The sequence below is a fragment of the Cnephaeus nilssonii genome (genome assembly GCF_951640355.1).
Source record: "Cnephaeus nilssonii genome assembly, chromosome: 3".
Classification (NCBI taxonomy): Eukaryota; Metazoa; Chordata; class Mammalia; order Chiroptera; family Vespertilionidae; genus Cnephaeus; species Cnephaeus nilssonii.
The window spans coordinates 41,242,646-41,257,920 of NC_137074.1; the positions used below are offsets into that span (position 1 = coordinate 41,242,646).

Sequence of the window (15,275 nt, forward strand, 5' to 3'; positions counted from 1 at the left end):
ACTTGATGAGTGCAAAGTTGCAAAGTAAGAAAAAACACTAATAATGCTGTAAAAATAATTCGAAAAGGAAATAATGAGATTGAATACAAAACAGTTTTTAGTGTGCTACCTGGAATTCCAGCACTTGATGTTTGGAAAGCACATGCAGGGCCATGGAGGGAGGGGCCTTCTAAGCTGGTTAGGAGCTCTGGGGGCTGAAAGCTCTGTTTTTCCACGATGTCCAATACCTTGATACCTAGGGATTCTTGTTTGCTTTCTCTCAGTTTACAAATGTATTTCTCTTAAACTCATCAGTCATAATTTGGGTGGCTTAAAAATTTGGAAGTTCTTTGATCAGTTGTCTCAGACTCACAAAAAATAAAAACAAGGAAGAGCCCTAGCTGGTTTGGCTCAGTGGATAGAGCATCGGCCTACGGACTGAAAGGTCCCAGGTTCGATTCCAGTCAAGGGCATATGGCCGGGTTGCGGGCTTGATCCCCAGTAGGGGGCCTCCAGGAGGCAGCCAATCGATGATTCTCATCATTGATGTTTCTATCTCTCTCTCCCTCTCCCTTCCTCTCTGAAATTAATTTTAAAAAAATTAAAAAAACAAAACAAGGAAGAGATGGAAAAGAATGGCTAAGAGAGAAGAAATGGGAAAGATTTAGGAAGTTGAGGGCAGCAGGATCATCTGCAGTCCTCCTACGGGGAGGGGAACATGTGGATGCCAGCACCCAGGGAGCACCACTGGCCCAAACAGCCTATTTCTTGCCCAAAGCAGGGGCGGAGAAGCCTGATGGGAAGAGGGCTGTGCGGTTGGAAGGGGAGGTCGTCAGACGTATGTTGTTGTAGAACAGGAAATTCACAATTCGGATGCTATACGTCAGAGAGGCCGTAGAGTTAACATTTTCTAACCACCCTCTATGCTATAAAACATCAAATGAAAGTCAATATATTTTCAGTGTTACATCAGTACTACTTCTCTTGAGAGAACTAATACAACTAGTGAGGAATGTAAGTGTGATTCTGGTCCTGAAAGAGTTAGGTTAGTCATGCGGAGTTATTCAGGATCAGCTGCTTTGGGTTGCCTGGGGGCCAGTCTTTCATTTCACTGGGCTTTGCCGGAAGCCAGGCTTATAAGTGGCCCCCACCTATGAGTGAGCTCAGTCAAACTGGACATGTCTCACACCGCGTGCAGTTGTGCAAAGGACTTCTGCTTCGCATTCCAAAGGCAGATGTGTTTTCAGACCATTGGCCTTGCCATTAGCCCTTGCCACCTACACAGAAAATTAAGGGCTGACTTGAATCACACAGTTACTCTGATTGTTTAGGAACACAGACTTACTCTCTTGAGAAAGCAACGAGCCAGAAGTTCAGGGTTCTCAGTGCACTTTTCCAATTCTTTTAGAAAAGTCCTAGGGGGGTGGAGAAGTATAATAATGCTTTTAAAATGACATTTACATGCATTAAAATTTTTTTTTTAAGTAAAATCATATAAGGTTTTAAGAGGTGCCTAGAAAAAATGTTGTTTTCTGAACTTTGTTGCTCTTGGTTCATCGTCAACACACTGACTTGGAAGAAAAATAGTGTATTCTGTGACGTTGGTAGGATTCCCTCAAACAACCACATTAAATTCCCTGATAATTCTAAGCACGAGCCACTGCCGACGGGATGCTCGGATGCCTCCTGCCACCCATTAGCGTTAATAAGAACGGCTGCTGTTGCTGCTGCCCACTGCTATCACCGTGAGCTTCCTGTGAGTGAGGCATACGCTGAGTGCTTCACACACAATATCTCATTTCATCTTCCACCAAACCTCCTTGCAAGATAGGGTTTCATAAACCCGAGGTTACGAGAGGCCACGTAACTTCCCAGGGAAAGTATCAGAAATGAGATTTCCATTTCGGTTTTGACAACAGGCCAATCGACAGAAGATGTGGTTAGGAAGCAACCAAGGCTCTTTCCCCTTCCGGCAATTAGATGTGTCATTTTGGGGTCGTTCTCGTGAGTAAAGTGAGGTTTACTCATCTGCAAATTGCAAGGGTTGGAAAATAATTTCCAAAGTCCCTTTGTCCTCCATTTCTCTAGAACTCGGCATTTAAAGTGCCCCGGGCTAAAAGGACAACTTGTTTGACCGGTTAGCATTTTCTAACACCCTAGGTCCCAGCACTACCCTTTGATAATAGGTATGGTCATCTTTGTGTTCCCCATGCGGAACACAGTGTCTGACACCCGCAGGTGCTCAATAAATGCTGATGCACAAATAGATACATTGGCAAAAGAGCACACGCACAAATACAACAAGCCTCGTTCAGGCTTCATTAACGTCCTTTCCCTCTCCCCCCTGGAATCCTGTGGCACTTCTCCGCTCCTTCACATCCCATCCCAACCCGCGGATTCCGGACAAGTATACTTGCGTAAGCCAGAAACTATCTAAGTACTTCCACGGCCAAATTCCATCAGTCTGATTCCCAGCCTTCTCTTACTTTCCATTTCTCCTGATAATTTGAATTATTATGTACCTGTCATGAAATTCGTAAAGTTCTCTAATATTCCCAAAGAGAAAGTCCTTGTTGTTCTGAAGAACGTCTGGAATCAGATGCTTCAGCCAAATATAATCCATTGGAGTGATATATCCCTGCAGAGGGGCAAACAAGGTAGGTTTTACAGATAGAACATATGAAAGATGATCCGAATTCGCTACTCCAGGGAATACAACTTTAATAAAATAATTGGGGAATATAGAACACATATCTCCCGAAAGCCATTTCATCAGATTCTTTTGATATTATTTTCCTCATCGGTCCATCTTCAGAAGAAGATGGTTTATTGGGAATGATAATAAAAAGGCATTTTTACAAGAAGGACAAATATATGTTTAAAAACTTACCTATCATTTTTATGACCTGTTGCAATTACTATCATTTTATTATATTTCCTGCATGACTTTTAGAAGCTTATTTTATGTCGTTATAATCACCACACATAAATAAATCGCATTGTTTTGCCACATATATTTTAAAGTCTGCTTGCAAATTTCTACATATATGGTTTTTAATGTAATCTTACAAGCATTTTTCAGTGTTGCTACAAATTATTCAAAATAATTATTTATAACAGTTGAATAATTTCATTATTATTTAACTGTTACAAAATAATTAGCATGTATGTTAGACTTGATTAACCATTCCTTCCCTTTTTAATTGGATATTTGGTTTTCTGATATTTTATGGTAAAAAAATTATATTAAAATTTTGTACACATAATTTACTCCTCAAGATTATGCCCTTCACTAGTAAGAAAAATGTGCTACTTAAAACAATGAGAAACAATTCTCTCTTATTAAATTATCAAAAACATGTCAATGACCATATCCTTTTTGGCAAGCATATGGTGAACCTGGTTGAGCAGTACCAGAATCAGTATGAAGTGGCACAATCCTTTAGAAGGTATTTAGTTACATGGATCAATGGTGATAAGAATGTGCTTATTCCAGCTGGAAAAACACTTGCAATATTATAAGACCTAAAACCTTGGGGGGAATTCTAGAGACACATGGCAACTATTTTGATTCTCTGTGTAACAAAATTTCTTCAATTTGAATACATGTTTAACATCCCCCTCCCCAATCTACTTACATCAATTATGCTCTTCATTTCTTTTATATAAACCTTTTCAGTCTCAAGCAAGTCACGTATAAGGCACCTGAATCACAGCAGCAGGTGGGAAGATGAAAGAGAGGGGGGAGGAACAATGTTTTAGGATTCTTTTAGAATAATGCTCATCAATACTTCCTCTTAGTGGCTCACTTACTTAGTCAATTCATCCTGTTGTATGGACTACCCAAGGCCAACAGCTCACAAAACCACACTCTGATCAGACTGACGTTAGAGGAAATGGCAAGATCGGAGGATTCAAAACCCGGGTGTGCAGCTAGCGATTGATTTGTCCTCGGGTGGGCTACAGTGTGGGGGTCAAGAGGGCAGATGGTGGAGTAGGAAATGCCTGGTTTGGATCCTTGGTCAGGAGAGTTTGCCTGACCCCTATGTTGTATGTGTAGTTTCCTAGATTTTAGCTCTAGCTTTCTTCTGTTTCATTGCTCACTTGGATCTTTCACCCACTTGGGTGTATTTTGTGCACCGGGTTAGATAGATGCCAGTTATGCCCCCTTCTTCTGGCATTCGATGTTTCAGGGGGATTGATTTCCTCAGCCAAATGACTTGAGCTCCATCTGCTTCCCTAGAGGAAAGCAGGTGGGGAGTGAGGTCGGCAAAATTCTAAGATGATCTGCAAGATACCTGGCCCCTGCTATACACAGACCTTCTCCCAGTCAGTCAATCAAACACTAATTTAGGTGCTGCTCAGATGCGATTTTGCCATTCTGATTTGTTCCAAATCAGCTGACCTCATCCCATGAAATCTCTAGCTCTGGGTCTAGAAGAAGAGAGATTGGAAGCATGAGAAGGTGACATAAGGGAGATTCTCCTTTGCTGGCTTTGGAGGGGACGCGTGGCCAGGAGCAGAGGCAGCTTCTAGGAGCTGGGCATGGCCTCTAGCTGATGGAGAGCATGGAAACAGAGACTTGAGTCCTATGGTTGCAAGGAACTGAGTTGCAAATACAATGGCGTGAACCTAGGACACTGGGCACAGCCAGCCAATGGCTTGATTTTAATCTGTGGGACCTGGGCAAAAAGCCGGTCATGCTGTGCCCGGATGCCTGTGCCAGGGAAACTGTGAGCGGAGCTGCTAAGTTTCTGGCCATTTTTATGCAGCCATAGAACACGAATGGAGTGAGGCTAGATTCCCACATCTACTTCCAGACAGACTGTTTTCTCTCTCTTCTCAGGCTGTGAGGCCACACTTCCTTCCCAGGCTTTCTCTCAGGCCTCCACGTGAGTCAGTCAGTGTTTGTACAAGTTCACGAGTAGAGTATGCACACTTATGGTTTCCTGTGAACTGTCGACGGTTATCTATTAAACGGTAACCTAGCCTAGTGAATGGTTTCTTCTCCTTTCATAAAATGGACATGGCAAGAGACAAATAAAGAACATGATTTAGGAAATTCACACAAATATACAAATAGCTATTAGTCTTATGTAAAAAAAAAAAAAAGAAAGAAAGAAAAGAAAAAAAACCCAAAACGCTCAGTGCACACGAACCTAACGAAGACATAGTAAAAAGAAGTAATAATTTTCAACTTACTAACATGGCAGAAATTTCAAATCTCAAAGGGAGACCGATAGATGAGGATGTGGAAACACTCTCAGACAGTACTGGCGGGAGTGTAAATCCGTGCGCAATAACTTAGAAATAGCTTGTCACATCGAAAACGCGAGCTCCTTGACTCAGTAATTCCACTTTTAAGAATGTGTATTGTTTGTTATGAGAGCAACAGCATGGTAGCAACAACCAGATATATGTGGGAAATGAGTTAAATGCTCGTCAATCAATTATGGTACATACCTATGATGAAATGCCATGCAGTTTTTAAAAGAACGAAGTCAATTGAATAATGCTGATCTGACAATCATTTTAAGTGAATTTAAAAAATCAAGATGCAGAAAAGTATGCACAGTGTGCAATTTGTATAAAAATGAGTGTACACGCATACATATATGTAAAACTATATATGCTTAGAAAATTCATACAAAGAAACTTAAGACACTGTCAATAGTGATTGCTTTGGGAGAGTGGTACTGAAAGCTGAAAAACAGGGAAGGAGAATTTCTTCATTTTACTCTACACTTTTTTTACAATATTAGATTAAGAAACTTTAAACATTTACCACTTTTATAATTGAAGGAATGGCTTACATGGCACCTTAAAATGAGTGTAACTAGAGGTAATGATATGTAAACCCTATTTGAAGGCTATATATAAATCCCACAATTTACATATTTTAGAGCTCAACAGTTATTTTTAAAATGACAATCTTTGTATCTATTTATAAAAGCTTGTTATAAGACAAGACTGATGAAGGATAGTCACTGACAGAGGGTACGATTTCAAGGAGAAAGACTACCAAGAAAGTTACTTTAAGATCATACTTAGCAAACAGTCACTGAATCAGAGGTTTCTTCGCTTTTTATAAATCATCCTGAAATGATTGTCAGAAGGAAACATAGGCCTTGATACCAATCTATTTCTATGAGCTATGACATCAAGTAGAACCACAGCAACAGTGAAGCATTCATAGAAAACCAGATTTACAGCCAGCCTCTCATGCCCTCATGAAGCACTGGGCTTAGGCGACTTGGCAAGTCCGTTTAAGGATGAATTGGTGATTACATGAAGTCCAAAGGTAGAAATAACTAGGTGGTGAGCAGAAATCCAAGTTATTGCCCAACAGTTATGTAAGAACTTAGAGACTCTTAGGAGTTTTTAAGAATTTGACACAAAAAAATATTCACAACTTGGAAGAAAAAAAAAATCCCTCATCAGGTTATATCCCAGGTTATAGTTTGGAGAACAGTCCATGGATCACATCCAGCTACTTCATTTTATTCTTTTTTTTGTTTGTTTGTTTTATTTTATTTTTTTTATTATTAATTTCAGAGAGGAAAGGAGAGGGAGAGAAAGAGATAGAAACATCAATGATGAGAGAGAATTATTGATTTGCTGCCTCCTGTACACCCCACACTGGGGATCAAGCCCACAACCTGGGCCTGTGCCCTGACCAGGAATTGAACTTTGACCTCCTGGTTCATAGGTCGATGCTCAACCACGGAGCCATGCTGGCTGGATCACTACTTCTTTTTACTTGTGTGAGTGCAACGGATAAAACTCCAATGATAAGAAGTCCCCTGAACATTGGCCACCTACATTTCAGTTCAAATTAAAAATAACAATAACCCTCGGTCACTGTTAGCCATTCTTTTTCCTTTCCTCTCCTTTGTTTTCCTTTCAAATAAGGATAGAATGGGAGAAATTTTATGTTTCTACCTGATGATTGTCTGCTTTATTATTCCAAAGCACATACCTTTTTTCATAGAAAAAGACTCTCAAGGGTTGAACACCCAAGCCACCAAATATACTATGTAGATGAAGAACAGAAGACACTGGGAGTTCTCAAGTAATTTAAAAACCTTTAAACACCTCAAGTAATTATGTCCTGACTGGTATCTACCCAGAGGTGGGGCTGACCTGCTGGATCAGCCGGCACTAATGCACTCTACACTCCTGCACATTTGGGCTCTTTGTTTTACCTTTAAAAGGGGGATCTATCCCTACCTCCCACCCTGGACTTTAGGGAAGAAATGGAGGCATGATTGTTTGTTTTATGCTATCTTCAAATATGGAACCATATTTGAAGGTAGCATAAAAACAGAGCTTTGGCTATCTGGTTCCATTCCACATGACACCTCATGTTTGTCTCAGATGATACCATAACCAAGGGGTAAGATGGAACCTTTTAAAATAATGAATGCAATCTTATTTGGTAAGCAAGATCATTAAAGTACGTACATGTTAGGATTTCCTGATAAGTTTCTCTTTGTCCATGCATCCTAATCTTTCCCCCTTTTAACCCTAGCTCCTTATCCTCCCTGCCTCTTACTGGCCTTCCCCATTGTCCCGGCTTTCCAATAGAAGAGTATCCTTTTGGGAACCAGTTTGTCAGAAGTATATTTTTGCTCATTAATTATAAACACAATTTGTCATTAATTTTTATTTATACCTAATACTAGAGGCCTGATGCACAAAATTCGTGCATGGGAGGGGGGGGTCCCTCAGCCTGGCCTGCACCCTTTCGCAATATAGGACCCCTCGGGGGATGTCTGAATGCCAGCTTAGGCCCGATCCTGGGATTGGGCCTAAACTGGCAGTCGGACATCTCTTTTGCAATCTAGGACTGCGGGCTCCTAACCACCCATCTGCCTGCCTGCCTGCCTGATTGCCCCTAACTGCTCGCCTGCCTGCCTGATTGCCCCTAACTGCCTCTGCCTCGGCCCCCGCCACCGCAGCTTCATCCGGAATGATGTCCAGAATGATGTCTGGAAGGTCATTTGGCTGTCTGGTCTAATTAGCATATTACACTTTTATTATTATAGATTATAGATCACATTACACACATCAGCAAGTATTACAGATTTTCACTTTTTACCGTCTTTGCCAAATTTGGAAGTTCTGTTCTTATCCTTCTCAAATTCTAGAACATCTGACATAATGGATGTTCACCTTCTTAAACCTTTCTCTTCCTTTGGTTTCTCTATAGTACTAAATCTTTATTCATCTCTCTGTTGCTTCCTTGCTTCAACTGCCTCCTGTCTAACGTTGCTGCTCCCCAAAGGTCTGAACTCAGGTTTCCAGGCTTCCTTCCTTCCTCTTCCCTCATTCTTTTGGCTCTCCCACATCCTTATCTTCCTCCCAGACCTTTGGTCACACCCAAGTCCATGTTGCAAGCCACATCTTCACCTGGCTGCCTCCTATACACCTCATTCACCTCACGTTTGAAATAGAACTCATTAGATAGAAATAGCATGCTCATCAGTGGATCTGCCATTTTCCTAAGGTCCCCAAAACAGTTGTCACTTCAAACTCCATCCTTTCATTATCGCTTATATTCAGTCTGTCACCAAGCCTCATCATTTCATCTCTCAGCATGCTTCTTCTCTACTTCTGGTGCTGCCAGTATGGAGCAAACTCACCATTCCTCTTTTCTTAAATACTTTGGTGCACTCCTAGCATCTCATCCTTGCCTCTGAGAACTCGTTCTCGTCAATCTGTTTCACAAACCACTAGTCTATGTATGCCCTTCCCAAAGCTCCATTTCCATCGCACCTCCATTCTCCCTCTTTAAAGGCTTAAAATGGCTCTCAAGTGCCCACAACTGCCAACAGTCCCTCCAGGATTTCAAGACTTTCCATTTACAAGATAAGACTCTTGCACTAAAGAGACTCAGACAAACAGACTCAGAATGAGGAGTGGTGGATGGCAGTGACAGGTGGAATCTGTAACTTTACAAGCACCCCAGATGATTCTAGTACAGATGTTCTGCTATTCAATTGAGTAATACTGATCTGACCCACTCCTTTTGGCCACTTTTCCTCCTTTAGTTATTCCTGTGTTGTCATTATTTTATACTCCCTTCAAAATTGTAATCATTTTTGAAAACTCAGTTTCAATCCTCCTTCTTCCATGAAAACTTTTTTTAACAGCTTCAGATGAATTTAGTACTACAGTCTCATCATTGTTTCACAGGCAAAAATAATTAGATCCAAATACTTATTGGCTCTCTATTATGACCCAGGCACCATAATAGGCACTTGAGCTAGAGAAATGTATCATAATCCCAGGCCTCAGTCAGTTCTTAGTCTAGTGACAAAGACAAGAAACCAATGACTACAGGTCAGTGTGATAAGATACCAGAGAGTAGAGAGCAAGCAGGTACAGAGAAGAGTGCAAAGAGAAGGGGACTCAACCTGTCTGGAGAGGTCTCAGAGAAGGGGAAATCTGAACCATCCTCAGTAAGAGGTGAGGACTTGGCCATAAAGACAGGAAGAAGGATTCCATGTGTAGGATCCTGGCTACACTGGGGCCTTGTGGGAACCAGGCTGCTGGGACAAGGGTCTGGAGGGGGAGCATGAGGGCAGGGTGAGCCCAGATGGAGGGGATGCTGTCAAGCCAGGCTACCGTGCAGACTTGATGCAGGAGCCCGGGGGAAGGTGTGGGAGGTTGATTTGGCCAGCAGGGCAGGTGTCTCTCCAAGAGCCTGTTTCATTAAGCACAGAATAGGTTCAGACTTAGTTTTACATCCCTCTTCTATTTCAATAAATTCCCCAAACTGTACATGGTAACAACAAAGAACACTTTATGTGGACCAGCCATTTTCACCTGGTGTGCTGCAAGAATTTTGAAAACATGCAATACCTGACTATTTAGTCAGGGGCATTGACCTCTTTTCCCATAGATTGTCAAATAAAAAAATTACAACAGCCAATACAACAATAGTCACTTGGTGTGAATGCCCTGTCGTTGACCATAAATATATATTGTATTGGTCACGTCGAATAATAAGATTGTGTCTGCTTGGTTCATTTTTGGTATCAGAAATCCTCATATACAAATATGGATACTGATTTTTTAAATATATGTTTGTTGATTTCAGAAAGGGAGAGAGAGAGAGATAGAAACAACGATGAGAGAGAATCATTGATCGGCTGCCTCCTGCACACCCCCACTGAGGATCGAGCCCACAACACGGGCATGTGTCCTTGACCAGAATAGAATCCAGGACATTTCAGTCTGCAGGCTGATGCTTTATCCACTGAGCCAAAACAGCTAGGGCAGATACTGATTTTTTTAAAAGTCACTTTAAAGCAAAGAGTAGGTAATTACTATTATTATTTTGTAAATCAATCAAAATTATACCTATTTTTGTCAGATGGGCAAAAAAGATATCTTTTGGTGTGCTGCAGAATTTTAGTAATTACTTTATGTGTAGCACGAGATGAAAAAGGTTGAAAATCATTGCTCTGACTCATACAATGATCATGCTGAAGCCAATGATATTTTAAGCATTTATAAAAGGTCTGATGAATATGAATAGTTCCCTGGTTCCTGGAAGGCTAACAGTTTTGCTCAGTAGCTGTTCACGCTTTTCCACTTTTGTATCTGTTTCTATATTTTGTCTTACGTTAATTAGATTTTATCTCATTACTCTGATGTAATTACCTCAAATTGTTTTTGGAAGAGGATGGGGTACAAATAAATTATTATTAAAGTTTATCTGATGGATGCTTGATCTTCAGTATCACATAATAAAGAATGACAAAGTAATTTCATGCATACTTCATTTTTTAAAAAAGAGGGGTTGATTATAAACACAATCCCATTAATCTAATTCAAGTTAACAATCCTGCATTTGTATAACGTTAGGCATTATAAAGGTTTTTTTAAATTGTTGCAAAAATATATATGACACAAAACTTAAACCATTTAAACAATTTTTAAGTGTCCAATTCAGTGGTACTAAGTACACTCACAATGTGGTGTAACCATTACCAGGACATTTCCATCATCCCAAACTGAAAGTCTGTAATCATTAAACACTAACCTCCCCATTCCTTCCTGCCCCCATCCTCTGGTAACCTCTATTCTACTTTCTGTCTCTCGGAATTTGCCTAGTCTAGTCACACAACATTTGTCCTTTTGTGTCTGACTTATTTGAGTTAGCATAATATTTTCAGGGTTCATTCATGTTGTAGTATGTGTCAAAACTTCATCCTTGTTTAAGGCTATATTTCATTATTTAGATATACCACTGTTGTTTTTACCCACTCATCTGTTGGTGGATACGTGGGTTGCTTTCACCTTTTGTCTATTGCAAACAATGCTGCTGTGATCATTGCCATGCAAGCCTCTGCTTGAGTCCCTGCTTTCAATTCTTTGGAACAGAGGCCCCAGAATGGTCTTGCTGGATCACATGGTATTTCTATTTTTAACTTTTTGAGAAACCACCGTACTGTTTTCCAAAGCAGCTGTACCATTCTGTAGTGCTACCATCAGTGCACCAGGGTTCTAATGTCTCCACATCCTCATTAACACTTACTATTTTTCCATTTTGTAAGTAATAGCCAGCCCATTGGGTGTGAAGTAAGGTGTCTTTTTCAATGTGTTTGTTATATTCCTTGAGCCATCCAACACCTGATAAAGAGCTCGTCCAGGACAGATGTCCTGTCTTATTCATCCTTGTCCCATGACTTCCAAGCAGGTAAATTCCCAATAAATGTATGGGATGGATGAATGATAGATTTCAGGAACAGACAGATGCCAATTCTATGAGGAATAGTAGGTACTAATTGTTATTCTCATTTCACAGAGGAGGAAATTAAGACTCACAGCAGTAAGCGATTTGATTGAGATCAAACTGCTGGCTAGGCATTGCCAGCAAGAGTTCAAGTATAGGCTTTCTAGCTTTAAAACCAGCGGCGGGGGAACTGATATGCCAAGGATGAATGTCAGTCCACTAACGCAGCACCCAATATTCTGCAGCATAGCTCCGTCAGTGACAGGAAGGACACATGGTGGTCCTTCCTGTCACTGACGGAGGTGGGGGGAACTAGCTCAGGCCCTGGGTGTTCATGCTTAGGATTCAGGGAATTGGTCTGAAGTCTCAGAGCCATGGTCCACAGGCACATCTTCAACCCAACATAACAAGATGTGCGAGAGATTGCAGGCACACCAAGGAAATTCATGGAAAACTGCTGAGAGGAAAACCATTATCCATTCAGTTCATAGGAAAGGGTACTGATGGTACTAACTCCATCAGGAGTATCCAAATTATTCAGTAATCTTCGGTAAAGAAAATAAATTGTGAAACAGTTAATAAGCTTCCACTTCATGCAAATACAAAGAAGTCTATTGAAAAAAAAAAAAAAAAAAGGAAAATCCCAAAGACAGAAAAATGTATAAAATAGTCAAAGATAAAAAACCTTGGGAAGAGCCACACTGCTTTCTCTGCCCTGTATACCTTTTTTTTTTTTTTTTTGCAGACCTATTTGTATCTTTATCTCCCCTGCATATAGCTTATTATTCTATTAATTCCTTTCCTCCCAAGAGGTTTGTTTACTTACTATAATAGAACATATCTCTCAGAAACATTGCTCTCTCTTTCCAGCATTCCTTAACCCCGTACTTGCAGGTTCAAATAGCAAAATGTTTAATATTTGGTTTTATGACCTTGGTCATCAGATCCACCGAGACTGAGTCATGATGAAATATATTGTTTCAGATCAAATGATTTATCAAGGACTTGAGAGTTGCCTTCTTAGAAGGACTGTTACATGAAACAAAAATCTCAGTACAGCAAAACTATTTCGAACTCTTAATGAACGATGGTCTGCTTATAGAAAAGCCTAAATGACAACCCGACCTTTCGACCGGCCGACTGGTAGCTATGACGCGTAATGACCACCGGGGGGCAGACGCTCAACGCAGGAGCTGCCGAGCTGCGGTGACTTGGCAGCTGCAGTTCTTGGGTGACGCACCTGGAGCCAGAGAGGAGGGAGCCCGATTTGGGGTGCATCACCCAAGAACCGCCCTCTCACAATCCAGGACCCTTTCGGGGGATGTCTGTCAGAGAGCCGGTTTTGCCCGATGCCTGGAGGCCAGGCCGAGGGACCCCACAGGTGCGGGCCTCTAGTTTTAAATAATTAACTCAATATAAATCTCAGGTAGGCCTATAACTGTCTGGTTTGAGTGGGCTTTGGACCACATAGGCTTCATAAAGCAGGCAAGGAACAGTTAGACATTTTTAACTATTAAGAAAAGGAAAACAGAGAATTCTATTTTAAGTTGTCCTTAAAATATCAGCACAACCAAGCTTAAGTGTAAAACACAAGTGGTTCCATCTGGGCCAGGCCTGCAGCCTCCATGTCATGGTCAGTGCGATTTCCTGCGCACCTGCTGTAATGTTCTTGTTTTCTCAGTACCGCCCCATCACAGGACCCAAATCATTGTGCTCAGTTTAGAGAGCTGGCGAGGCTGATACCAAGTGTCAGAGAGCTGGCAAGGCTGATACCAACTGTCTTTTAAAATATAAGCCCTAGTCAGACAACATTCAATATCGTCCCTGCACAGATGTCATCGTTCACTCAGGTTGGCCGTGCCCTCCTGTAGGAGGCAGGAGATGGAGCTAGAGGCAGCCCCTGGAAACGTTCCCAGAACCCTGATGGCCCTGGGAGTGTGAGGTGTGTGTCTGATCTGCAGGTGGGGAGGGGAGAGAAATGCTGGCAGAACCACTGCCAGGGCATGGGCCCAGGCCACTGCCACTGGGGCTGCCTGGGCATGTGCAGCCTGGAGGGAGACCTGTGCTACCTCACTCCACCCCAGTCCTCTCTCCCCACCCCTCCCCCAGCGAGGCCGCCCCATCCACAGCACAGCTCTGCTGGACCAGAGGGTCCCAGCCCCCAGGACCTGCCTCTCCGAGGCTGCCCCTGTCCGTGCGGGGCCCCCGCTGAGGTTAGGTGGGCACGTAGAGAAGCCCTGTGTGTGATTAGGAGATGATCGGTGCAGCAGGCCCCTGCCCCGTGCAGAGGAGAGAAAGGAAGACAGTGGGGTGAGAATGGCCTGCAGTGAGTGCCTCTGTGTCCTGGGCTCCCTGCATCTCCCCGTTCCAGGTGTACCTGTGTGGCTTCATGCAGCGGCCAAGCCCTGGAACGGAGGGAGGATGCGGAATGTGCCAAACCACAGGAGCAGAGGCAAGACTGTGGGGGAGGGCGAGTGCCCCAGTGTCAGCGTTGGGGCTGCTGGCATCAGGGAGGAGCACACTGGGGCCATTGTCCTGCGGGCGGGCTTCCTGGAAGGGAAGTTTGAATGTGTGATGACCGTTGGAGCGTTCAGCACACATTCAACTCAACCAACGGTCAGTACCTACGTGTCCACTCTGTGCAGAGCCTGTGGGGGACTCTTCCTGGGAACTGGAGACGAGCAGGACGTGGGCTCCCCCCTCAGGAGGTCTGAGGCCTCTCAGAAGAGCGGGGAACAGATCCACAGACAATTTACACAGCGACACAGTGCCAACTGTTACTGACGCGCAACGCCCTGGGCTGGGCCCGCTGGTGAGGAGAGGATTCTGGCCCTTCGGACAGTCAAGTTCCACCCAGTCAGCGTTTCACAAACACATGTTTGGGTCATGCATTTTAGACGTGTCAAGCTTAGGACTTGTGTGACACATGTAAGTGAAGACATTCACGTGTGGAGCTCAGAATCTATGGACAAACAAGTCAGGGATAAAGGCCACGGACGAGACCACCAAGGAGCAGGTGTGGGAGGAAAGCCCAGCCAGAAGGACTGGGTGGAGTGGATGGCGGGCAGCACAGGAGGAGGCAGCCAGAGATGGTGCGTTATGTGAAGGGGCGATGCTGTATTAACAGAGACGTGACACACAGCAGGTCCTTCTGCAGCCATGGTGATGGGGTGCAGCATGAGGGCGCCTCTGCCAGCTCACCAGTGAGAGGCGTTTTCTGCAGCCGAGGTGGCATGAGGGTGACGGTGTCCACCCAGCCCCTGAGGATTGCCGAGCTCGGCCCTTCACACATGTAATGGTTATTGCAGTCAGTCCTCACTGCACCCTTCCAGGCAGGAATGGCCGTGCGGTGTACAGAGGTGGGTCACTTGCCCAGATCCTGTGGCCGGCAGGAAGGTCAGGATTCCAGCCCATCCCTCTCGCAGCTCAGGCCTTGCATGAACACTCACCATTTTAGAACACGGCCTGTGGTGTGTCTGAGTAGGACAGGGCCAATGCAGAGTCTGTGAGGACATCTCCTACCTAACAGAGTCCAGAAAGTGCAAATTAC

The 15,275-nt window shown here is 43.2% G+C and overlaps 1 protein-coding gene across 1 annotated transcript in view; it reads right to left on the bottom strand.

Annotated features, from left to right (window-relative positions):
• MCF2L2 (MCF.2 cell line derived transforming sequence-like 2) overlaps window positions 1–15,275 on the bottom strand; it is a gene marked incomplete at its 5' end in the record, with an annotated part of 193,282 nt that overhangs the window by 46,188 nt on the left and 131,819 nt on the right. The window contains 3 exons of the mRNA XM_079763591.1: window positions 1,325–1,394; window positions 2,502–2,617; window positions 3,618–3,684. Coding sequence (XP_079619717.1) covers window positions 1,325–1,394; window positions 2,502–2,617; window positions 3,618–3,684 — 253 coding nt within the window. The remainder of the gene's footprint in view (window positions 1–1,324; window positions 1,395–2,501; window positions 2,618–3,617; window positions 3,685–15,275) is intronic.